Below are 25,089 nucleotides of genomic sequence, written 5' to 3' on the forward strand. Positions count from 1 at the left end.
CCAACTCTCTGGAGGTAGATTCCAGGCATCAAGCTTTTCAAGCTTCCCAGGTAGTTCTCGGGAGAAGCTAGGCAGAGAAGCACTCATCCACAGGAAAGAACTCATCCCTAGCAGAAAGGTTTGGTTGTGCATCCATTGCTGATCTGAGCACTAACAGCTCCAATAACCTGCTGGTTTGGTGCTCCTGTTCCAGAATCTCATACCCCACTCTTCCCCCCAGAGAACCAGCAGCTCTATTCCCCTCTACCCAGGTTCTGAGCTGTCACACGGCTGTTAGGTATGTACTCATTTCACAGCACCTCACTGCTTACTTCTCTGTGAGCACTTCCCCTGCACTCTGGTCCTCTCCCTCTCCTTCCCCACAGTTAGTCATTCCCTCTCATGGGTTCCCACGACACTGTGGCCATGGCCTCAGACAGTACTGATCTCATGGCTTCATCTCTATCTGTTTCTAAGTCCGTCTCCTCCACTGGATTGTGAGCTACACGGGGACTGGGGCTGTGTCTGACTCTTCTCCATACCCCGCTGTGGGGGCAGATCACTCAGTAAGATGGACCCAGACAATGTGGATTGAAAGGATACCTTCAGGTCTAGGGGACAGGGTTCTGATATCAGAAAAGTCTTTCTCCATCTGTTGCCACAGCCTCTCTTTCCATTTACCTCCATGTGACACAAAGATTTTTTATAGGAAGTAAAACAAACAAACAAACAAATGAAAACTTCCTGGTTTTGTTTGTTTGTTTGTTTAAAAAATGGCCAGGCACAGTGGCTCATGCCTGTAATCCCAGCACTTTGGAAGGCCAAGGTGAGTAGCTTGAGGTCAGGAGTTTGAGACCAGCCTGGCCAACAGCGCAAAACCCCGTCTCTACTAGAAATACAAAAATCAGCAGGGTATGGTGGCACACGCCTCTAATCCCAGCTACTCAGGAGGCTGAGGCAGGAGAATTGCTTGAACCCAGGGGCAGAGGTTGCAATGAGCAGAGATCATGCCACTGCACTTCCAGCCTGGGCAACAGAGTGAGACTCCATCTAAAAAAAAAAAAAAAGCAATTAAATCTTCAAGATTTGGCTCCAAACATATCTCCAAAAAGAAGTCTCTTGGAATGCCTCAGCTCCTCATGGTCTCTTTTCATGATATTTTACAGTCATCACAATCTATATCATTCAGTTGCCAATTGCATTCCTCCATTACTGTCTTCAACAGTTATTTTTTAATGCCTATAGGTTTATGTTTCACTTTCCTAACAAGACTGTGAACTCCATGAATTTCAGGCTATTTCTAACATGGCAGTATCATTTTGTTGGCTCACTTGTTTGATGTCTCCTGACACATTGTAAGCTCTTGAAGGCCTGACACGATCTTACATTAATCTTCATATGACAGCCCAGGCACAGTGCTGGCACTGGTAGGAGCTCAGCTGGACTTTGTTAGATGAAGACATTTGGTAACCCCTTTCAGCCTAGTGCCCTGAACTTACCAGGTACTCACAAATCATATTTGTTAACTGAGTATGAAATGAAAAAGCATAATTCTTATTATAAGATGTGGTTCATATGAGGCATGGAAATTATTGGATTAAACCCTCTTTCAATTTCTTTTTTGGCTATTTGTAAATGCTTGGTTATTTGGCTCCAAAATTGAATAAGTATTGGGGAAGAATCCCTTACCTACTTCCAAATCCCTTACATGTCAATTTTACACAAAGCCCCTAAACCTTCAGTTCCGATCACTCTGAATTTCATATACCTCCATTATTAAATTCAATACTTCACTGCAGAGAAAACACAACGGTGCCAACTGGGTTTGGTTGGTGCCTGCACACCCACAGTGGCATCTAAGTGTAATCTCTAAATATGGAATCAGGTCTGCTGTTTCATTTTTTAATGAAGGAAATAGAAGCCCTGGCCCCCTCACTAGAGATGCTTCCCTGTTGTATCAGCTACAAAACACAGGGTCCTGCTCCGTTTCGCTGACTGATTATACCGTAGGATTCCCCATAGATGGCAGGTTTGATGACCAAAGATAGAAACACTGTCAAACAGATCGTTGTTTTCTGTTTTCCTTTGGGGCAGTAAAAGTCTACGTGGGAGGAAGGGGACATGAAAGAAATGTATAAACTCAACTGCCCCAGGAAACCATCCCAACGCCCTGTCCCCCAGCCCAATCTTTGGCCCTCCAGCTGCTGTTGCTGTTGTGGACTAACAAGCTACGGTTAGCAGGGTAGGCAGGAGGGATGATTGCAATGGCACTAATGAGGGGTGCCAAGACAGGCACTTAAGGCAGCTAGTTTTAAAGCAAATGGAAGGGAAGAAAGAAAGAAGGGAGGAAGGGAGGAAGGGAGGAAGGGAGGGAGGAAGGGAGGAAGGAAGGAAGGAAGGAAGGAAGGAAGGAAGGAAGGAAGGAAGGAAGGAAGGAAGGAAGGAAGGAAGGAAAGGAAAGGAAAGGAAAGGAAGGAAGACAGGTCCAGAAGACAGCATGTCCGAATGAGAGGCTCTGTAGAAGGTGTCCCCAGGAGCACTCTAGGTGAGCTTCAAAGCGCTGCCAGCCGGGGTTGGTTACAATCCTTCACCACAGGCAGAGGAATGGAGGAAAAGGCATCTTGTTCAGCCCACCCGTAGTCAGCTCTAACCACTTGAACATTAACCCTCCAGCATTCGGCTGAATAAAATGGTAATTGACATAAAAGTGGAAGATGTGTAATGTCGACAATGCCATGGCTGGGAAGTTCCAGCCAAATTACTTTTGGCAGGAATCTAGGTCTGCAATGAGGCTAATGGGGCTGAGTCCCTGTCTTCAAAGGGCTCCACCAGCACGTTTCACCTGTTAGTATGAAGTGACTGGCAAAATTGAGTTTCGTATCTGCAGCAAACTCATCCAATACCTAGAAGAGTTGTGAGACACATTGAGGAGATGATGGCTCTCCAACGAAGCCCAGCAAGGGAAAAGGAGGCAGGGCTCTTGCTCCTGACCCTTACTTCAGCTCTTCTATCTATTCATTTAAAGAAATTAGAAAAATGACTTGAGGAAAAAAATAACCCTGTCTGATATGTATATTTTAGAGTATATTTATACAATTTGAGTGACTGGGTGACCTGACTGCACATTCACAGCTGAAGTGGAACAAGGTGAATCTCTGTCTTCTCCTTCCAGCTTTCATGCGGTAAGCCAGTGTCCTTTTTGCAGTTTCTTTAGTGCTACATTTTTCACATGTTGGTGTTTGCATTGATGGGTTTGCTGTTGAAAATGGCCCTTAAGCATAGTGCTGAATCCTAAGCGCAAGAAGGCTGGGATGTGCCTAAGGAGGAAATGTGTGTGTTAGATAAGCTTTGTGAAGGCATGACTTATAGTGCTGTTGCCCAGAGAGTTCAGAGTTAATGAATCAACGGTGTATATGAAATAAAGTGTCTTTAGGCAGAAACACACATAAGACAAGGTATATATTGATCAGTTGATGAAAATATTGTGACCAGCAGCCTGTATTTCCTCCAGGAGCAACGCTTTAGGATTCACTCATTCGGTGTTTGTGCTAATTTCATGGAACAGAACTACTATGAATAATGAGACGTGACTATTTAGGGGCATGATTTGGGCTACTTGGAAAGGTTTTCTATGGTATTTGAAGTGACAGAGACTGCAGGATAGGTGAACAACAAAAGGAACAGTAGGAGGGAAATTGTTATACACTTGTGTCTACTATCTGCAAGACTTTTCCAGCCTATTCTATCTCGTTTAGAGATAGATAAGTGTTCTGAGCATGATCAAGTAGGCTAAGCTAAGCTATCACGTTCTGTGGGTTAGGTGAAATAAATACATTTTTGACTTATGGTATTCGTAACTTACAATGGAGTTACATCCCTTGTGATGGGTTTACCAGGATGTAACCCCATCATAGGCTGAGCAGCATCTGTAATATCACCTTTTCTTTGTTGTTTGCTTGCTTGCTTGTTTAGTTGGCATGGGAGAGGGTTGGCAGAAGAGGGTACTTTTTTCTTTTGAGGAAAGGAATACAGAAGACATTCAGATCCAATGACTAAGGTTTTAGCCCTAACACAAAGAAAGTCTCTTCAGCCTTGGATGGTGGCAGTAACTGTGAACAGTAAAAACATGGGGGTGTGAGCCAGCCTTTTACCTCCTTCTGCTCAGGAAATAGCTAGTGGAGATTTGAGAGCAGCAGGGTTCACAAAGGGACAAGGTAGGAATGCTGGGTCCCTCATGTTGAATGAAACACATAAAATTGCCAATATGATTATTACATTTTTGATGTACACAAAGAGCAAAACATATGATTCAATCTGCTATGTGCAAGCACAAAGCTTAGCCAGTGGTTAGACCAGGGCTGGTCAGTGACCAGAGCAGGGCAGCAGCAAAGTGTTCTACAGGAAAGAACTTCTAAAGTGGTGAGAAATGTGAGTGGGGCTGTGATCAGGGCGTGAGTATGACAAGTAGGTGTGCAGAGCCAGGAGGAGCTACGTCAGTAATTGCAATCATGCCTCAACCATGGCAAATTTCAGTTAAGGACTCTGCACAACTCAAGCCTAACCTGGAACTCCTGACTTGGATTTAGTGACAAGCTGTGTTGTGAAAAGGGAAACGCAGAGTGGTCAGGGCTGGGGCTGCACCATTGCAGGCTTAGTGTAAGGATCATACATCATAAATGTCCGACACCTGCTGGAGTTCCTGGCACACAGTAAGTACTAAATAAATCACAGTATTGTTTGGCACTTCATTGGGTGACAGGAAACTGCCTTGCTTCGGTAAAATGAAGGCAAGAGTGACTCATCTCCAAATATAGGGATAAAAAAGAAAGGTATAAAGCCCTGATTGGAAAAAGCAGAATCAGGCTGGAAAATAGTTAATCCCTTAGTTACTGAACTTCCTCTTCCGGGGATGTGTGGGGAGAGGCAGCACCACCCACAGCACTATGGGAGAGTCACGGGTCTTGCTCCAGATCACTTGGCCATTAAGAGCAAGGCCCTCCACGTGAAGCAGTTCCAGCCTGAAAGGCTTGTGGTTTTCATCACAGGAGCCCAGAGATATGGTTCCACTCTGAAACTGTAATTGTTCTGTTTAAGCTTCTTGATCATCAACAGGCCCCAGGGAGGATGGTGTGTATACTATGGGGTCTGGGAGACAGGTCTAGTGAGAGAGGCCTCAGTACTGCCTACAGTCTGCTCTAAGACATGCCCAAGAGCCCTCTGCAACCTGTACTGTAATTATTGTAGCTGCTCCAGCCCCAGAGTCCCACTGGCAAGTGATTTCACATGTAATTATCCTTGAGAAAGACTTTGCCCATCCTCCTTCCAGCCCTTCTTCCTCCCGCTTCTTTTATTCTCCTTCACTTTCTACATTCCATCTTTCTTTCCCTTCATCTCCAAAACAAGTCCAATAAAGTCCACATCAGGATGCAGAGGAGTCAACCTCAAGGTCACCTTCTGCCCTGTCCTGGGGCTGCTCTCTCTTTGGGAGCAGCCTGTCATGTTCCCTGACAGCGTCAAAGAAAATGCAGATAGTGACATTTCCCTCTACCTTCCTCCAGACAGTACTCTGACTTTCTATCTTTAGATCAACTGTTTCTTCCTAAAAGCTAATCCTGGTACTGGGGAGGGAATACAATTACTGATGGGGGAACCTGAGCAAAACGCTGGCCCAGATAGCTCAAATGGCTGTGACATGTCCAGGATACTAATTACTTAACTAAAAGCTAGTACATCATACCCCTGGTGAGGAATTGAGACTAGGCACTATGCTAAATGGTTTATATTGCATAATTGTATTCAATCCTCACAATAACCCTGTAAGGTAGGTGCTATTATTAGCCATGTTATGTAAATGAGTAAAGTGAAAGGTTAGATAACTTTCTCTAGCTCAAGTCACCAACAAGTAGCTGGCACTCCAAATCAGCCTGTCTGATAACAAGGCCACATATTTAATCATGCTGCTCTATTACCCTCTGTGTGTATATGGGCTTCCACCCACATCGCTGCTTTCACACTTCTGTTATTGGTGATTTTATTGTGGCAATGATGAGGCAAACTTCTGTCGTCCAGTTCCCTGACATTAACTCAATGCCTCCTACCTGCCTATCACTGCTGCTCTCCTCTTGTCACAGACAGCCATGGCCTTGGCTGCCCTTAGGTTGGCCGTGATATCTTTAGCTGTGCCCCAGCCAGGCCTGCCTCTCTTTGCAGAGGACACCAGGTAACATGCCTGCATTTCGGGATAACCTGCAGCTCAGGACAAGCTTTAAGGCACCAAGGAACTCCAGAGGGAAAGGGGATTTGGGGAATAGGCATGTCTTTTTTGTCTCCCTAGTCACAAAATGACTCTTAACTACACAGTGGGGCCTTGTTTTCCATGGCCTAGAGTTCAGCCATCGAAAGGGTCAAAAAGCAGAAATGAGCAATGCAGTTCATGGTTGCTCCTGCCTAGGCTGGAACCTCTGGGCAGTTGTTTAAGAATTATCTGGCCGGGTGCGATAGCTCACATCTGTAATCCCTGCACCTTGAGAGGCTGAGGTGGGTGGATCACGAGGTCACAGGAGTTCGAGACTAGCCTGGCCAACATGGTGAAACCCCGTCTCTACTAAAAATACAAAAAAATTGGCCAGGCATGGTGGCAGGCACCTGTAATCCCAGCTACACAGGTGGCTGAGGCAGGAGACTCGCTTGAACCTGGGAGGCAGAGGTGGCAGTGAGCCAAGATCCTGCCACTGCACTCTAGCTCAGGCAACAGTGCGAGACTCCGCCTCAGAAAAAAAAAAGGACTATCAAGGAACCAGGGCTAAGGAGATTGGAAGATAGAAGAGGAGGCCATTATAATAGCTGTAATAAAGTGAAAAAACAGATTGGGTACGTGGCTTAGAGAACATGGCCATTTATTTTTCAACCCTCGTGTACTTGCAAACAGGAATTCAAAAGCTTTACAAGTGGAGCCCCTATATAACAAAGTTGTTGAATGAACTCTGGCCTACTCCTGCCTTGAGAGCTGTGGGTCAGCATCCCGAGGGACAAGCAGCACAGAGGTCACTCTTCTATCAGTCCTTTGGACATAGTTGCGAGGCCCTTGACTTGCTATGGAAGGCTGGAGTAGGCATTGTGCAGGTCGTATGTGTTAGTTTCCTGTGGCTGCTGTGACAAATTGCCACAAACGTGGTAGCTTAAAACAACAGAAGTGTATTCTCCCCGACAGGTCTGGAGGCTAGAAGTCCAAAATCCAGGTATCAGCAGGACCGATTCCTTCTAGAGGTCCGAGAGGAGAATCTGTTCCATGCCTTTCTCCAAGCTTCTGGTGTTTCCTAGCAATCCTTGGAGTTTCTTGGATGCCTCACTCCATTCTTTGTCTGTGTCATTACATGGCCTTCTTGTAAGGATACCAGTCATAGGATCTAGGGCCCAATCTAATCTAGCATAACCTCATCATAACTATTAATAGTTACACCTGCAAAAGCCCTATTCCCAAACAAGGTCGTTTCCTGTGGTTTGGAGTAGACATACATTTGGGAGGAGGAAGGACACTATTCAACCCAGTACAGCTTGCCAATGGCATTTTGGGCAGATCTCACATCAAGGAAAGGAAAGAATTTGGGTTCCTCAAAAGGAGGGCTCAAGTAAACCCGGGTTACTGGTTTCCAGTGGTGTGGGGAGTGGGCAGCAACCTCCCTGAGCAGTGTCCATGTCAGACTACATTGCACAGAAAGGAAGCCCAAAGGAGCAAAGAAAGTCATGCAGAGAATTAAGGCAACTTTCCCCAAAGCTCAGACAGAGCAGGCACACTTCCCACACACCCCCACACCTCCACCAATCCATGAGCATCTTACCAGAGAAATCTTAACCAGAGAAATCGGAGCATCTTACCAGAGAAATGTGAACATCTTACTTGAGAAATTCAAATGATGAATTTGTGGGGGAAGTGTGCCTGCTCTGTCAATCAATCTTACACCCTCTCCCCGCAAGACAACATAGAAAACCGGCAAACAACAACAATGAAAAACAAAACAAAACAAAACAAAGTTCAGTCTTTTTTTCCCCTCTCCCTTCTAACCCCCAGGAGGTCTGGGAAGACCAAGGGATTTAGCCATGAGAAGAAAAGGGAGCTCTCTCAGCCTCCCACACATCCAAGAACAATCCTGGGCAGACAGATCTGTATGGCAAAGAGCAGTGCAGGACCAAGAGAGCCCTCAGTTCCCCCAAAGTGGGCCTGTTCTGCCAGTGAGGACTCGTTTTGGAGGCATTCGGGAAAGTGCTGTGCAGAACTGCATCCAGTCTGGGCTAAGCAGATTAGTTCCCTCCCAGGGAAAGGTTCTGGGCAGCTGAGCAGGGCAACTCCCTGTGCAGTGGCAGGGGGCTGTCATTACAAGGCCCAGATAGGACATAATTACATGCTCCCTGGAGAGAAGGCTTAATTGAATTACAAGGTGTCTCCTGAGCATCAAAGGCAGCCCAGGCTCAGAGGTAGCTGAGCAGCACAGAAACACCCTCTGAAGAGCGGTGCCTGGGCAGGGGTCAGGCTGTGGAGAGGCTCTGGGTTGCCAGTGCTCAGAGGGCTCTGTGGATCTTGCTGAAGCTGGGACAGGAGAGGAGGAAAGGCTGAAGAATGCAGAATGGTGGGTGCTCTCTTGTCCTCATGCCTGAGAGCCACATTCCAGTCCCAGGTGTCCCCGGGCTTGCTGCAACCTGGTGTGGCACACAAGCAGAAGAGGTTCCAGGAATTCACTCATTCGTTCGTTCGTTCGTTCGTTCATTCCTTCCTTCCTTCATTCATTCATTCTGCAGGCATAAATTGTGTCCTTGTGGTGTGTGAGGCACCTTCACTGGAAATGGGGAAGAACCAGGTGCTGCTCTGGTCTAAGGACACAGCTTGCATGGGGATATACTTACTCCTAAGGCAACCTTCCACTTCTGCCTGTGTGTGCCCCACAAGCTGAAGCCAATTCATCATCCTGCTTACCAAGTCCTTCTGAATTGAGTGGAGGAGGCGGGGTGTGCAAGTCACTTCTAATGACACCAAACTGAATCCCTGACAAAAAACAAGAAGGGGGTGTTGCCTCTGTGTGGCCACAGCCCTCAGTGGTTCCCCCTTCTATAGCAGCTAGCACATGTGCTTGTCTTCCCTATCAACTGTGACCTCCCTGAGGACAGGGACTGTGCCTTTCTTCCCTGTGCTTAGCCCACAGTATGAGTTCCCCAAATGTCTGCTGATTGTACATTGAGCGATGGACACTCACCCCTCTGCCTCCGCTCTCCTGTTGTTTCTGGCCTCCTTGGTCAGGAGGGCTGGCATAGGCTCTCCTGGGGCTGTAGCTCAGCCCCTCCTGCTCTCATCTCATCATTGCCCCGTCTAGCCCTTGATCCTGGCTGCCCTCGGACATCACGGACATGGCGTCAAAGGAGGCCCCCCGATCTGAAAACATGGTCCTGAGCCAGCCTCGCCCTGTTACCCAGGCAGCAGGCCAAAGCATCATCTGTCAGTAGTTCCTGGTGATGAAGTGACAGAAACAAGAATCCTCTGCAGACCAGCTCAGGTGAGGGTGGGTCAGAGCCAGCAGTCAAGGATGGTAAATCCAGATTGCTGAGCTGGGCATTAAGGACTTTATTTGGCCCTTGCTAAACTCCCTGGGCCCAGTTGCCCCTGTGTTAAAAGGAAAGAAGCCAACTCCTTAAGGGAGAAATGTAGAATGCATTGTTAGCTTCCGCCATATAAGGGAAAGGAAGCCTGCTACTTTCAGCTTCATAACCTTATTCTCATGCTAAAATATGTAACACAATAGAGAGAACATGCAGGTTAAAATCAGAAGATCTACGGCTAATTTTTTTTTGCATTTTTATTATTAAAGAAATGCATGCTCTCGTTAAAAATTTAAAAGAGCACAATGTATAAAATAAAAGATTAAAAGCTGTCTTTCCACCATCTGGACCATCAGTCCCACGTCCCAAAAGAAATCACTCTTAGAGGTTCTTAACAATGCATTAATACAACATGCAGCCTTTCCAGTCCACACCCAGCTGAACAATATATATGGCTCCCGAAGCCATCGCACATGTGAGAATGGCTGCCTCTCCTAACCACTTGCCATGCTGGGTGCAAAATCTTTCAAAGCAAAAGGCTAGAGAAGCGCCATGCAGTAGGAAAGTTGTAGTCTGCTTAGGACTCAGGTCTTTGCACTTTTTCTCAACTGTACATATTACTTCTTATTGCACTTTTTCAAGCATAATCTTATACTGTAATTTTATCACACCCTTAGATATAATTTAAAACATTATTAATAATGGTTTTATATAATAATTTATGTTTTGTAAATACACTTAAATGATTTTTTTCCTTTTATTTGTAGTCGACACATAATAATTATATATATGTATGGATACAGAGTGATATTTTGACATATGTGTACAAAGTATAATGATCAAATAAGGGTGATTAGCATATCTATCACCTTAAATATTTATCATTTCTTTTTTCTTTTTTCTTTTTTTTGAGACGGAGTGTCACTCTGTTGCCCAGGCTGGAGCGCAGTGGTGTAATCTCGGCTCACTGCAACCCCTGCCTCCTGGGTTCAAGCGATTCTCCTGCCTCAGTCCCTTAAGTAGCTAGGACTACAGGTGTGCGCCACCATGCCCCACTAATTTTTTGTGTTTTTCGTAGAGACAGGGTTTCACCATGTTGGCCAGGCTGATCTCAAACTCCTGACCTCAGGTGATCCATCCACCTCGGCCTCCCAAAGTGCTGGGATTACAGGCATGATCAACCACGTCCAGCCGAATATTTACCATTTCTTTGTGAACATTCAGAATCCTGTCTTCTAGTTTGTTTTCAATATACGCTAAATTACTGTTAACGATATTCACCCTATGATGCTACAAAACACTAGAACTTATTCCTCTTACATAACTTCACATTGTGTCCATTAGCCAACCTCTCCGTGTCCTCTTTCCCATCCTCTAATAACTACAATTCTACTCTCTACCTTTTTAAGCTCAGTATTTTTAGCTCCCACATATAAGTGAGAATATGTGGTATTAGAAGATCAAGGTTTTGATACTTACCCTTAAAACTCTGTGTTCTTAGGTAAATTGCTTAATATTTTAGACTTGGAATCAAGTGATCATAGTAATCCTAATGGTATGACAAAATCCTTATATCTTTAAAGATGGAATTCTATGTTTTCATACAAATATTAGAAGTTTTATTATGTAAGAAACATAGCAACAACAATAGTAAGCTTTCTCAGAGGCCTGAATAACAGTGGTAAGGCCCAGGTAACCAAGGCTGTTCCCATTCTTTCCAGAATGTTCTGATCTCCCTACAGAGTTACCATCATCAAAAACAACTTTAAACAATGAGTGCCCAATATTTTCAAAGCATTTTACATCAGTTAAGTGTCGTCTGACAGTCGGCCCTTGACTGTGTTCATTCTTCTCTCTACTCAACCCCCAAAATAGAAAGTCTATATTCTTCCAACAGTCCACACAGGTTAATTAAAATGTTGTTTCTCTCTGCTTTGGTTATAATTACATTAGCTCATCATAATATCACTAGCTATCTTTTGTTGTATTTTATGAGAAAAAAATAGAAATCCAATTATCAGCTAATAATCTAAAACACGGGTTCTACGGGGAGGGGTAGACCATGAAAATGGCCTGTGGTGGGGAGCTGGCTTGAGAACCACCTGTCTAGAGTATAAAACTCACTAGGTTAGCAGCACTTCTGGAAGATTCTAGTCTGATAAAGAAATTATCTGCTTCACGTGTCCAACAAGAATTTCTGTCCCTGTGGGTTCATCCAGGGAATAGAAAAAGCTTTTGTGTTATATGTAAGATAAAGAAAAGAGAGACTCAGAAAGGGTTTTCTCATTAGGATTGGCCCAGTATTGAAGAAATAGTGACAATAATTTCTTTTTTTTTTTTTTTTTTTTTGAGATGGAGTCTTGCTGTGTCGCCCGGGCTGGAGTGCGGTGGCCGGATCTCAGCTCACTGCAAGCTCCGCCTCCTGGGTTTACGCCATTCTCCTGCCTCAGCCTCCCGAGTAGCTGGGACTACAGGTGCCCGCCACCTCGCCCGGCTAGTTTTTTGTATTTTTAGTAGAGACGGGGTTTCACCGTGTTAGCCAGGATGGTCTCGATCTCCTGACCTCGTGATCCGCCCGTCTCAGCCTCCCAAAGTGCTGGGATTACAGGCTTGAGCCACCGCGCCCGGCCAATAATTTCATTCTTATGCACCTCAGTGAAATGGAGACTCCTAGTTTCTTCACTCCATGCAGTTCTTTCTATCTCAAATCCCAGGACTAGGATTGGCAGATATTTGGCCTTTTCTTCTCACATCTATAGCTGAGCCCAGATACAGCCTCACAAGTCCTTTCCAAGATGGACCCCTGGACGGCCACTACTCATTGAGTGGAACTGACACAAAAGGAGGGTCCCTATTTTCCACCCCAGTCCTATGCACTGGAACATGGACACCCAACAGAGCCATACACTGTGCCACCTGTAGATGAGGATACTCCAGCTTCTGGGGATTTCCTGGAAAGGCATCAAGTTTGCAGCTCCCAGGATAAAGAGGGGGTGCCTGCTGACTCCAGCTAAGTCCAGCAGATCAGCTGCCAGCAGGGGAGGGGTGGGGAGGGAGAGCCTCGGGAGTGTTGTGATTCTATCCCTGGCAGGCATGAGTGGCAGGGAAGCTTTCTGTCTTGCTTTATAGCACAGGCTGGTCTGGAAATCCAAACCCAGGAAGAGGCTTTGAAAGTGACTCAGTACCCAAATAGTGTACCTGAAAATGACGGAAGATTATCTTCTGATGCTAGTATCCTGGAGAGGACAGACCAGAAAAAAGTAAATGGGGAGAGATGACCCTAGCAGCCTTGAGATACGTGTCACTGAGCATCATTCACTAAGAATGTTTTCTGTTGATGTGAGCAGAAGCCAGCTGAATCTTGGCTGCAGAGTCTATAGTCAGCTTGATGCATTTGGGCTGGGGGCTTCTGAAGTGGCTATTTCTCCTGTTCTCCAGCCTACTGCCCCAGTACAGGCCACTATAAAATCAGTGGTCTCTCTGGGGTGTTGCAGACCTTAGAACGTGTGCCCGTTTGGAGTTGACAGGTGCCTGTCTCACCTGGGACTCCCTTCTAAGTGACACTGTCTACCACTTATAGATAAAACTGTTTAGATAACTTATCATGGAATTCCCATGGCAACTTCAATTTCCCACTCCATCATTCATTTATGACAGACTAGATAGGGGAGGGGAAAAAGGTGCTTGACACAGGGCAACCAACTCATATGTGGTCAGTGGTCTCTGACATGACCAGGTTAAAAAAATTAGACGTCTTCTCTTGAAAATTTAAACTAGAAGAATAGAAAGAGCTTTGTGGGTAGGAACAGAAAGCATATATGCAGAGAGGAGCCATGAGCTAGGACTTCGAGGTACCACTGCAAGCTGCAAATAATAAAGAAGAAGCCCGCAGAGAGAAGCAGAGGTGCCAGGGGACAGAAAGCATGTCACCCAGGAGGGAGAGCATCAGAGAGAGAAAGCGATCCCTTGAGCGACCTCAGTCCCTGATGGTTTTCTGATACCAGTCCCAGTCTGTGCTGCATCCTTACAATTAAACCCTCTCATCTTCACGTACAGGCAGACAAACACTTCACAGTGAAGGCAAAAAGAGCACCACCATGAGTGGTTTGTTTCTTGGGAGATATCAGTCTTCCTGGTGCTATCATGAAGCTAGTTCGTTCTGGCCAAATGACAGGCTTTCTTAAGGGATCCTTTCATGGCACTTTCTTGATCACGCAAAGAAATCATAGATCAGAGAATAGACTGAAAGCAACCCAAGTACAGATGCCAACAGAGTGAAGGACAAGACTATTCGGAGTAGGTTAAGATTTAAAGAGGAGACATGGCAAAAAGGAATTGAGAAGGGAGGCGCTGAGTGCAAGGAGGAATGAAAGGAAACCCAGCACTAGCCTCTGCAGCACCTAGAGCACAGACAGCTAGAGAAAAAACAGATGCAGCAGAGAATGTTTAGAAGAGACAGCAAATGTAAGAAAACAGTGTACAAACATGAAGTAGGGTGTAAGAACAGAAATAATGTGAACATAAATGAAGATCTGCAGCCAGGGCACCGTTAGCCCTTGTGATGGTGACAGAACACATCTGCATCCCCACAACTCAGAAAGACATTTGGAGATGGAAGAGGGGTCGGTGAAGGTCATGTGGAAAACACGGAGAGAAATCTAAAAGGTTGACAAATCAAGACCAAACAACCTGGCAAAAGATGGATTGGTATGGAGAGATGGCAGTAGTAGTTAACCATAATCTACAATTTGTTTTGCAGCCATATTTGGAATACTAAGTTACTATCTGGATGTCACTTATTTTGAAAGTACCAACTAAAGAACCTACAATAGAGTGTTTTCTATACACTCTGCAAATAACTGCTTCTTCATGAACCCTACCCATCAAAAGGTAACTGAATTGGGTCCAGGCAGGGTTAGTCAAGTTGCACCTATGCATGCTAATCCTTAGCTAGGAAGAGTAAGGGTGGTTCCAAAACGACAGCTGAACTTAAATATACACACATATCTAGTTTTCAGAAAAACACATTTTTCCATAATAAGTGAGTTCCACCACATTCAACTTTAAATTCTCCTTTGCTTATCCAGGTAATTTCTTACTTGGGTCCCCAGTAAGTGGTAGGAGTGGAAATATAATTCCTGTGAATGATAACTAGCATGCCATCTGAAAATATTTGTCTAGTGCTTTCTTCCATGGTTATTTAGCAAACTCCTCAGAGCATTTGATTCTTGCAAAATGATTCTAGAATGTGCAGAATTTAAATATGGGGCCGTGCTCTATTTGTAGATCAAGGAGCTCTCTTTCTTCAACTAACAATTATATATCACTGGCTCTATGCCAGTTCTTCAAACTTTCAAACTGGGTTCTGGAAGCACAGCTTAGTTTCTCTTTTAAAAACCAACAATAAGGGGCCAGGTGCAGTGGTTCATGCCCGTAATCCCAGCACTTTTGGAGGCCAAGGTGGCTGGATCACCTGAGGTCAGGAGTTTGAGATCAGCCTGACCAACATGGCAAAACCCCGTCTCTACTAAAAACACAAAAATTAGCCAGGCGTGGTAGCATGTGCCTGTAGTCCCCGCTATGCAGGAAGCTGAGGCACTAGAATCACTTGAACCCGGGAGCAGAAGTTGCAGTGAGCCCAGATCACGCCACTTCACTCCAGCCTGGGCAACAGAGCAAGACTCTGTCTCAAAACAAAACAAAACAAAAAAACCCAAAACCCAAACACAAAACACTAAGGAAACATCTTGAATAAGCGAAAGACCACAGCTCTGACCTCTTCTACCTTCCTCGTGGAGTTGACAGGGCCTAGCTAAAGGGTGGAGAAGGAATGAGTGCTTATTCAAAGGTATTTGAATGAGCCCATCCAAATACCTTTGGGAAGTTGATGAAAAGTTGGACAACCAGGGAAGAGTCCTCCTCATTTACCTGCCTTGCTTTGCTCACCTTGCTGTCATTCTTTTGAGTGGATGAGGAAACCGGCCTTAAGACCCAGAAGAGTCCAGAGAAAGTAAGCTATGCCCATGGCAGGATCCCCACCTGCATCCCCTTATTATTGTTGCCCGAAGCCCCAATTAGCACCTTCCCAAGCAGTGCCCAGCAGAGCCTGCTTTGAGGATGAGATCCATTCATTTTTGAAGTGGCCATTCACGTGATCATCTCCAACCACAGTGTGTCTTTTTTAACCCACACTGACATTCTCCCCAATGGGATCTCCAACTCTGCACCTCTGAGTTTTCTCATACTATCAGCCCTTTGCATCCATGGGCTCCACCAACCACAGGTTCCACCAACCAACTGTGGGTGCCACAGGTAGAAAATGTTTGAAAAAATAAAATATAAAAAAGGATAATACAACAATAAGAAACAATACAAATTTAAAAAGCAATACATTAAAACAACTATTTCTATAAAATTTACATTGAATTAGATATTATGAGTAATCTAGAGATGATTTAAAGTATATGGGGGGCCGGATGTGGTAACTCACGCCTGTAATCCCAGCTTTTTGGGAGGCTGAGGTGGGTGGATCACTTGAGGTCAGGTGTTTGAGACCAGCCTGGCCAACATGATAAAACCCTGTCTCTACTAAAAATACAAAAAGTAGCCAGGCATGGTGGCACACGCCTGTAGTCCCAGCTATTTGGGAGGCTGAGGCAGGAGAACTGCTTGAACCCAGGAGGCAGAGGTTGTAATGGGCAAGGGACAGCCTGGGCAACAGAATGAAATTCCGTCTCAAAATAAATAAATGAATAAATAAAGTATATGGGAGAGAATATGCCTAGGTCATATGCCAAATACTATGCCATTTTATACCAGGTACTTGAGTATCTGAGGATTTTGGTATCCTCAGAGTAGTTCTGGAATCAATCTCTTGTGGAAATTGAGGAATTATTATTCTGGAGAGAAAACCAACATGAGCAGACCAGGGCAGGGGCACTGGATACGCTGCTGCACATGGTGTGGGACTGACTTCGGTAGAAGGAGAATTGCTGATCCAGTGTTGCCAGGGGATACCGCATGCCTAGTCCCTAAAACAAACTAACCAGGAGGGCTCTGGACTTCCTGGAGAGTTTTGCAGACATGACAGGGTCTCCACAGAACTTGGGGTGCTCTCTGGATCCTGGAGTTGGAATATGTCATGCTTTGACACATTCTTTGACAGTCTCAGTAATTAAGAAGAAAAGAGACCAAAAAAAAAAAAAAAAAAAAAAAAGACATTTCTTCAGGACCTGGGGCCCTTTGGGACACAATAACCAAAGCTTCTGCTAAAAAGTCTACATAACCTTCAATTATTCCTTTGGGCCTGGAAAGTGGGCAATTGTGGTTGAACAATCCTACTGGAAGTGCCTCACTGTACTGCTAAGTATCCCTATTCAACAACTGGCTCAGAAATGGAGTCCCTTCTTCAGGACAAATCTGTGCCAAGTACATAGCTCCACTCTGAGGTCAGATACCTTCAAGTTTTAACATTCCGATTTGGTTGGAGAATGTGCAGCATAGCCAATATTCTCTTTTTCTCTGAAGGAGGCCTGTGCTATTTAATTATAATAGATCTTGGCATTTACATATTTGACATCTGTGGCTTTGACTATTCCCAGAGACCTCAAAGGTCCAAGAGCTGCAATAATCTGTTATTTTGCAAAGGCGTGCTGAGAGCCTGGGATATAGGAGCCATTCACTTGTTTAATGAGTGAAATTAGTGTGCAGGCAGAACCCATACCTCTGTGAGGTTTTGTCATTGTATGCTACAGTCTTAAAGGCCATAATGCTCAAGATGTGACTATAGTGATGATTGCAAAGGTGAGGATTCTTCTGGATCATGAAGACGTCAATAATGTCCCTCTCAAATGTTAAGGGTTTATTGTAATATGGACGTAAATTAATCATGTACCTATCCCCACTTCACCTCTGTCACTACTACGTCCTTAGTGAAGGTTAATTTAGAAACTTCAGTGGTACCACACACATTGCAGGGAGCTCTCACTGCTCCTTTATTCAATCCATCTCAGCCATACCACTTCTCCCGTGTTCCTTGATTTGCCTGTACTCTTTTATCCTCTCCACTTGACAGTAAGATCCTTGAGAGCTGAAATGTCAGTTTGTCTTATTCACTTATTTAACCCCAGTGCCTAGTAAGGTACCTAGTACATAGCAAATATTTAACAAATGTCTGTTGAATGACTGAGCACTGTCTATGAGAAGGCACTGTACATTTTTTTCATATTTATATTTAGTATTCCCTTGAAGAATAGAGAACATTATTTCTGTTGTCCAACAAAAACCTGGTACTCAGAAAAGTGATGTGACTTGTTAAAAGTTACTGGTAGGTGATGGATTCACATCTGCTTTCATATTCCAAAACTCGTGCTTTTCTATTCTTCCATGCTGCTAAAAGCACCTTTGAAGAAGTAAAGCATACAACCAGACATGTGAATTCGTGGATCCTATATTATTGATAGAGCACAGGCCTGGCCTCAACTTGATTATATTTAGGGGACTATAGTGAAGGCAGATTTTCAATACTACCAGGCTTGATAGGCAAATAAAGTTACACAAAGGGGGAGAGACTGGAAAGCAGATGTTCCAAGTATCACACAATTTTGTCCAGTACCCTGAAGGTGTCCATTTCGGTTCCCAGACTGGTATGGCAATTAGCACAGCCTCTGGGTTCTTGCTAAGTTGGGATTGAAAGTTGGAATTAAAGAGCAAACAATCATTATTCAATTAAGCAAGTTGTTTGAAAAACCACCTCTTTGCTGGGTCTCCTGATTTGGTCAAGAGCTTTAGAATCTTTCACCTCCAAGTTGGGGTGAAAGGGCCAGCAGCATCCAGAGCTTGTTAGAAATGCAGCATCTCAATCCCTCCCCTAGACCTGGATCCTAATCTGCCCTTCAGTGAGATCCCTGGATGATTGAGCAACACATTGAAATTTAAGAAGCATGACTGCAGAAGATATTCTAAGGTCCTTTCTAGCTCTGGTATTTTATGAGTTTAGGTAAGTACTCTTCATAGTAACCCCAAACTGGCATGCTCATTACTTAGGGTCATACAAAGAGCCAAGTAACCTAAACAACTCAACAGTGTCTTCTGAAGAGTATTGTTAATTTATCAATATTACTATGAAAAGTCTTGTTTCCTGAGCATATACCATGTACCAGGTACACTGCATACAATGCCTTGAATCATCTTAATGGCCCTGCAAGAGAGATATTATTGTCCCCATTTTGCCAAAGAGGAAATAATTTCATCGGTTAATAAAATTTCCCCAAACTACATTGTTAAATCAGTAGTGGAGCCAGAATGCTAACCCAGAGTACTTAGAGCCCACAATTTTTCTGCTCCATAATACTACCTCTAGTTGTAAAATTGCAATTTAAAGTATCAAGAATGGGGTGCCATGTGAGAACAGATGAGCAGGTTTTGGACTCATTATTCTGCAATGAATGAAGTCTAAAAAATAAATGAAAAGGGATGGATGCGAACATAGATTTGTTCACCAAACCCTAGAATATCTAGACTAGAATCTCAAACTTTTGGAGGTTGACATACCTTTAGAGCGAGTATCACCCAGAAGTGATAATTTGCAAGGCTCATTTACACCAAGATATTATACAAACTGAAAACGCAAATGAGTTTGAGGAAGGTTTAGTCATATTCAGAGATCCTAGGTGCATAATTGATTATTAATCGAATGAAGAAATTAATAGAATGAATTAAGCCTCTGATCTCTGAAAAACGACCTATCCATGTCATGGGTAGAAAGAGTTCTGAATCATGTTTGTGTCCTTTGTAGGGACATGGATGCAGCTGGAAACCATCATTCTTAGCAAACTATCACAAGAACAGAAAACCAAACACCGCATGTTCTCACTCATAGGTGGGAACTGAACAATGAGATCACTTGGACTCAGGAAGGGGAACATCACACACCGGGGCCTATCATGGGGAGGGGGGAGGGGGGAGGGATTGCATTGGGAGTTATACCTGATGTAAATGACGAGTTGATGGGTGCAGCACACCAACATGGCACAAGTATACATATGTAACAAACCTGCACGTTATGCACATGTACCCTACAACTTAAAGTATAATAATAATAAATAAATTTTAAAAAAAAAGAAAAAGAAAGAGTTCTGAATCAGAAGAACCACAAGTCTGTCAAATTATGGCAAATTTTGTGGTCTTAATGTCATTTAATGCCTTACCATATCTTCTTCCACACTGACATCGCCATAATTGTGTGAAATTCTATGGAGTTTGTTTTCCCAGTGAAGCCCTGTCCTTCACTTGTATGTATAAACACCCTCCCCAGAGTACATATAAATGGATAGTATTCTCCGGAAGGCACAGGTTTCTACTTACATTAACAAATGATTATCCTTCCCAGCAAAATGACTAAACAGAGCTCTAATAAATCAATTTGTCAATGGCCATTTCCCTTCAAGAGACAATATCCCCTGATACATTCTTGGCGAGTGCAAATATGACCTACGCTGAGTGCTTATGTCTATGGTTCAGAAAATCTTAGAGCTGGAAGGAACTGCAAAAAGGACTGACCTTGCCTCCAGGCAAGGAAAGTATTGCTATTCCCAGTTTGCATATGAGAAAGTTTAGTTCCAGACCCACTAAATGACCTGCCCCAAGTCACATTATTAGGAAGGGATTGAGTAAGAACAGGGGCAGGGTCTCCCGGGTCACTCAGCTCTGTCGTCAGCAGTGCCCAGCTCTTTTTGAGCTCTGTCTCATAGCTGGACCTGGGCAGAAGCACTCCTAGAACACCTCTCCCTAGCTTCTATGGCTTCCCACTTTTCCATGAGTTCCTTCCTCCTCCTCTTCTGGAGGTTATATGGCTTCATTTCCCACTGAAGGTATAATGAGCAGGTTCTTGAAACATTAGACACCCCCCACCACAACTTCCTATATGCTCCTTTTACTCTTCACACCACCTCCTGCCACTGCTTATTACTTATGGATATGTGCAGTCATTCAGAGGCAGTTCTGTTTCTCATCTCCACCCTTCTAGGCCACCCTGGAAAGTCTACTTTCTCATAAGCTACAAATCCTGAGAAAAGTCATTCTGCTTTCCCTTTTAAAGCTATCCAACTGAAAAAAGGACAGAATATCCAATTTGCAAGAGGGTTCAATGGGCAGAGGCCTTAGGGTAATAGAGGTGACAGAAGTGTAACACCCAGTTTCTGAAGGGCAGAACAGGGCAGTAACCCAAGAAGAGGTATTTCAGGAGAGTCCTAGACTGTGAAAAGAGATGACCACACAGAAGATACATTTTCTCCCACAATTCCTAGGATGTTTCTCCTTCACTGCTTCACCAGATTTTGGAGCTTAGACCTGTGACTAAAGACAAGTGGCCACTGCCCTGGGAGCTCTGCTTCTCCAAGATACTTTCCAGTATCCAAGCCATACTGACTCAATTCAACAAACCTGGGCAAGCCTCACACCATAAAATAGTCTATGGGCATTTTAAAAGATCGCCAAATTTCTATCAATTTTGCAATTTCAAAATTAAAGATGTGCCTGGAATCTGGTTATACAGTGAGACTGGCAATACAGTACCAATGAACAAAGCCAATGCCAGTTGTTTTCTTGAGAATGTTCTGATTGGACTATTGCTGCCCAGAATGGAAAGGATTGGTTTCAAAGCTCATAGACACCCTTCATATGAGGAAGGGAGGAAGAAGAGGCCCAAGCAGTTCTCTAGTCCTTCTTAGTCACAAGAATTCTCCAAAATCTGATATCATGAAACTTCTGTCATCCCACAGCTCCACCAGCCATCATTTTGTGTTTCAGAGAACAAAATGTTCTGTGTCCTTAGCTCTTGTCACAGGATTCCTTACCCAGAAACAATTTAAAGTGAGAAAACTGAAGAAGAGTTTGGAAGCAGAACCTGTCCAGTGGTGTCTGCTGATCCTGCATACCTGTGATGGAACCAAAGTTTGACATTAACACAAACACAAGGAAACGTTGTAAAGTGCAGCACAGAAGGACAGAAAGAGATGGCAAAAGATGAGGTCGGGGAGGGGCAGAATACAGGAAGGTTACTTACACAGTTTCATCATTCTTGAATTCCAACTCCCCATATGTGTCTTCAAAGTCCTCACCGCCACCCTTGGCTGTCCCTTCTACTGTCCTAAAGGGGATGATGACTGTACCCCGGGCACCTGATGTCCGCAGAACCTTGACTTCCATAACACCAATACTCTCACTGACATGAATAGTATCACATTCAAAAGTGAAGATGCCTGCATGGTCATCATCCAAGATGGTAACTGTGGCCACACAAGGGGAGGCTAGGACAGCCCGAGGCAAGGGAAGACTGTTGAATATTGCTGGAGGCATCCCCTCCTCTGGCTGCTCCTCCTCTATGCGGACATTGCTCAACCTTACAAAGAAGTGTTCATCCTCCTCAAAAATGTCATCATCAATAATGCCTACAGAGAACTCCTTCTGGGTCTCTCCTGGCTTCAGAACCACTGTGCCCTCTGTGAACTCATAGTCAGCCCCTGCATTGGCAGAACCATCCTCTGTTTTGTAGTCCACATACATGGTCTTTGACATGTCTCCCCCTTTCCTCACAACTGTCAGGAGTACAGCCCCACAGTTCTCCAGGCACTGGTAAGAACACGGGTCAAAGAAGACCTTGGAAATAAAGTCCTCAGGCTCATCGGTATGCACCTCGCTCATGCTGGAGGCCTTCTTGGCTTGTTCTGCTGCATGTTTCTTCAGGATATTGCCTGCACCAGTCATCATACGGGTGGCTTGGATCCGGTAGAAGGCGCGGCTCTTCTGTTGGTGGGAAAGAGCATAGTAATTGGCCATCTCCACCAGCTGATCTAAGTCCTTCTCTGGGTGTTTTTGCTTCAGATCCTTGAGAATCCGGATCATCTCTCTGCGGGACTCATCCACTTCCTTCCCTTCCAGGGGCACCAGGTTCCCATCTAGAAAATGGGAATTCATCATTTTCCCATCCATCTCAATGCCCTTAGGGTGGTCACCCTCTGTCTCTATGATAATTCCTCGGTGTTTATCTGTGCGGTACTTTTTGTGCATGTATTTGTAGAAGAGTAGTCGTTTATCTGCCACCCAGGCCAGAAGGACACACACTGGAAAGAAGAAGAGAGTGAGGAGGCCCTCCCAAACCTGGACCACACCAGGGGAGAAGACTGCCAGAATCATATAGAGCCAGATGTAGGCAAAGATACTCCAAGCAGCAGTGATGAAGAAGACTCGTAGGTGCTTGATCTTGCGAGTCTCTCCGTCTGGGATCACGTAGACACAGATGCCAATGATGATGAACATGTTGAAGGCTGCGCTCCCTACAATGGTAGAAGGTCCCAGATCACCAGCAATGAACCCATGACCACACACCTCAATTAAAGAGAGGAGTATCTCAGGAGCAGAGGAACCCAGGGCCATAAGGGTCAGGTTGGAGACAGTTTCATTCCAGACCCGAATAGTGGTTGTGCTGGTTTCTCCATTGGGTTTTTTAATTGTCACCTCTCTCTCTTGAGAGGTGATGACTTCAATAGATGCCATGAAGCGGTCAGCAATGATGGACACCCCCAGGAACATGTATATCAGGGCCACAAAATAGACAATGACCCTGGCAATCTTGTCCCCAAGGGAAGGGTTCTCCGGGTACCAGATTGGCAGGATGACACCCTCCTTGCAGTCTGATGACCCCGAACAGGACTCATTGTTCTGCCCTGTGCTTGGCACATCCCCTGAGCCACCAGCCTCTGCTCGAAGACCATTCAAGAAGAGTACAAAGGTAACCAGGCCAAAATGGAGGAAGGCAGAGGTGAGAGGCTGCAACCTTAACCACGCCATACACAAGACTTAGCCACTGGCTTCTATTGCAGCACCAATCGTCCTCCTGATAGGCCAGAGACCTAGAAAAGATCAGAAAGGCAGGAAAAGGCATGAGGAAAAAAGGGACAGCAAACGGCAGTTTCCCACCAATACAACTGATGCTTCACCTCCAGTGACATATTGCACTAACATATGGGGCAGTCTCTCACTTGGAAAAATAGATGTCAATGGGAGGCACAAATAACTGCTCTGTCCTCCAAACCATCTGGTGGAGACTCCATTGAAAAATGGCTTGAAATAGCTGGGAATATTGGGGATGGAAATGCAGCAATATCCTTCAAGTCCTGTCTCCCAAACCTCTATTACCTGTGAGAGTTATCAAGAAGCAACTTAAAATAGGCAATGTATAACCTGAATCTTCATCCCCATCTATACTGTTTCTGAGGTGTTCGGACTTCCTTACCCTGTTGTCATTATACTCAAGAATCTTGGATAACATAGGTTTGCAAGAGTATATTGAATTGAATTTTCATGGACTAGTCCCTGAAAAATTGAAAACCTTGCTCTGCATATAACTGAACTCCCTTGGAAAGAAACTTCCTCCCCAAATGCAAGACTTCTGGAGGCAAGCTATAATTCTGAGATAGCTTGGGAAATCTAAAGAGTTGATTCATAGTGAATGCCACCCACCCATAGCCAAACAGAGGCCCTGTAAGGTGTGCCCAAGACCAAGTTCACAGCAGCTCTGAGCCCTCCAGTAAAACCTGCTTATGAGCAGTTTAAGCAGGCAGTAACAGGAAGATGATCATTCAAATTTCACTCAAATTTCAAACCCAAACATGAAAAGGAACAAGTGGTAAAAATCATTATTAATAAAACATGCAAATGTCTCTCAGATAAGTTTTGTTAAACTGGAGACAAGATTTTGGGGGTGATATGTAGCCTCATCTACTGGCCTCAAACCACTAAAAGGTGAGTTTGAGCTCAGAAGAATGGGAAGAAATGCAGTTGAAACTATTACATACTCATCTTACCACTCACTGCCTCATTTGGGTGGAATGAGAATGAAAATAACCATGCAATAGCTAAAAAAGCGGGGGGGGGGATCTTTCTCCCTCTGCTACAACTGTGTAGGGTACCCTTGGTAATAAAGGAAAGCCGATTTGGATTTGTACAGCACCTTAAAGATTCAAAGTCTTCATTCCCCATATATGCTCCTTTTTCTCCTGTTTCCCAGCTCAGAAAATAGCATTTTCAGCCACCCAGTTACTCATGCTAGAAAGCAGGTGTTAGTCTGCAAGGCTTCATCTCTCTTCTCTCCCTTATCTAATCAGTAAATCCTCTCAACTCTTCCACCATTTCTACCACCATCATCCCAGCCCAGGCCACCATCACTCCTTACCTCATGAATCTACTTCAGTAGCCTCCTAATGGAGCTCACCACTCCAACACTTGCTAGTTCTCGATTCCACTTTCCTCATATAGCCACTGTAATCTTTTTTAAAAACAAACAAACAAACAAACAGACTTAAGCAAATCACTCCCCTATTTGAAGCGCTTTAGTAGTCTTTTCTTGCTCTTGATATAAAGATCAGGTTCTTACACATGATCTTCAAAGTCTTGCATGAACTCATTCCTTCCCACTCATCCCCCTTCATCCCATCACTCTCTCCCTTATTACATTTCAACAACAAT

The 25,089-nt window shown here is 44.5% G+C and overlaps 1 protein-coding gene across 4 annotated transcripts in view; it reads right to left on the reverse strand.

The window, feature by feature from the left end:
• The window catches only part of SLC8A3 (solute carrier family 8 member A3), a 140,528-nt gene that overhangs the window by 96,811 nt on the left and 18,628 nt on the right, over positions 1–25,089 (reverse strand). For all 4 annotated transcript variants that reach the window (XM_025391866.1, XM_025391865.1, XM_025391863.1 and 1 more), the window contains exon 2: positions 21,629–23,474. In XM_025391866.1, the coding sequence (XP_025247651.1) occupies positions 21,629–23,412 (1,784 nt within the window). In that variant the 5' untranslated portion in view covers positions 23,413–23,474. The remainder of the gene's footprint in view (positions 1–21,628; positions 23,475–25,089) is intronic.

Source organism: Theropithecus gelada, chromosome 7b, assembly GCF_003255815.1.
Source record: "Theropithecus gelada isolate Dixy chromosome 7b, Tgel_1.0, whole genome shotgun sequence".
Lineage (NCBI taxonomy): Eukaryota > Metazoa > Chordata > Mammalia > Primates > Cercopithecidae > Theropithecus > Theropithecus gelada.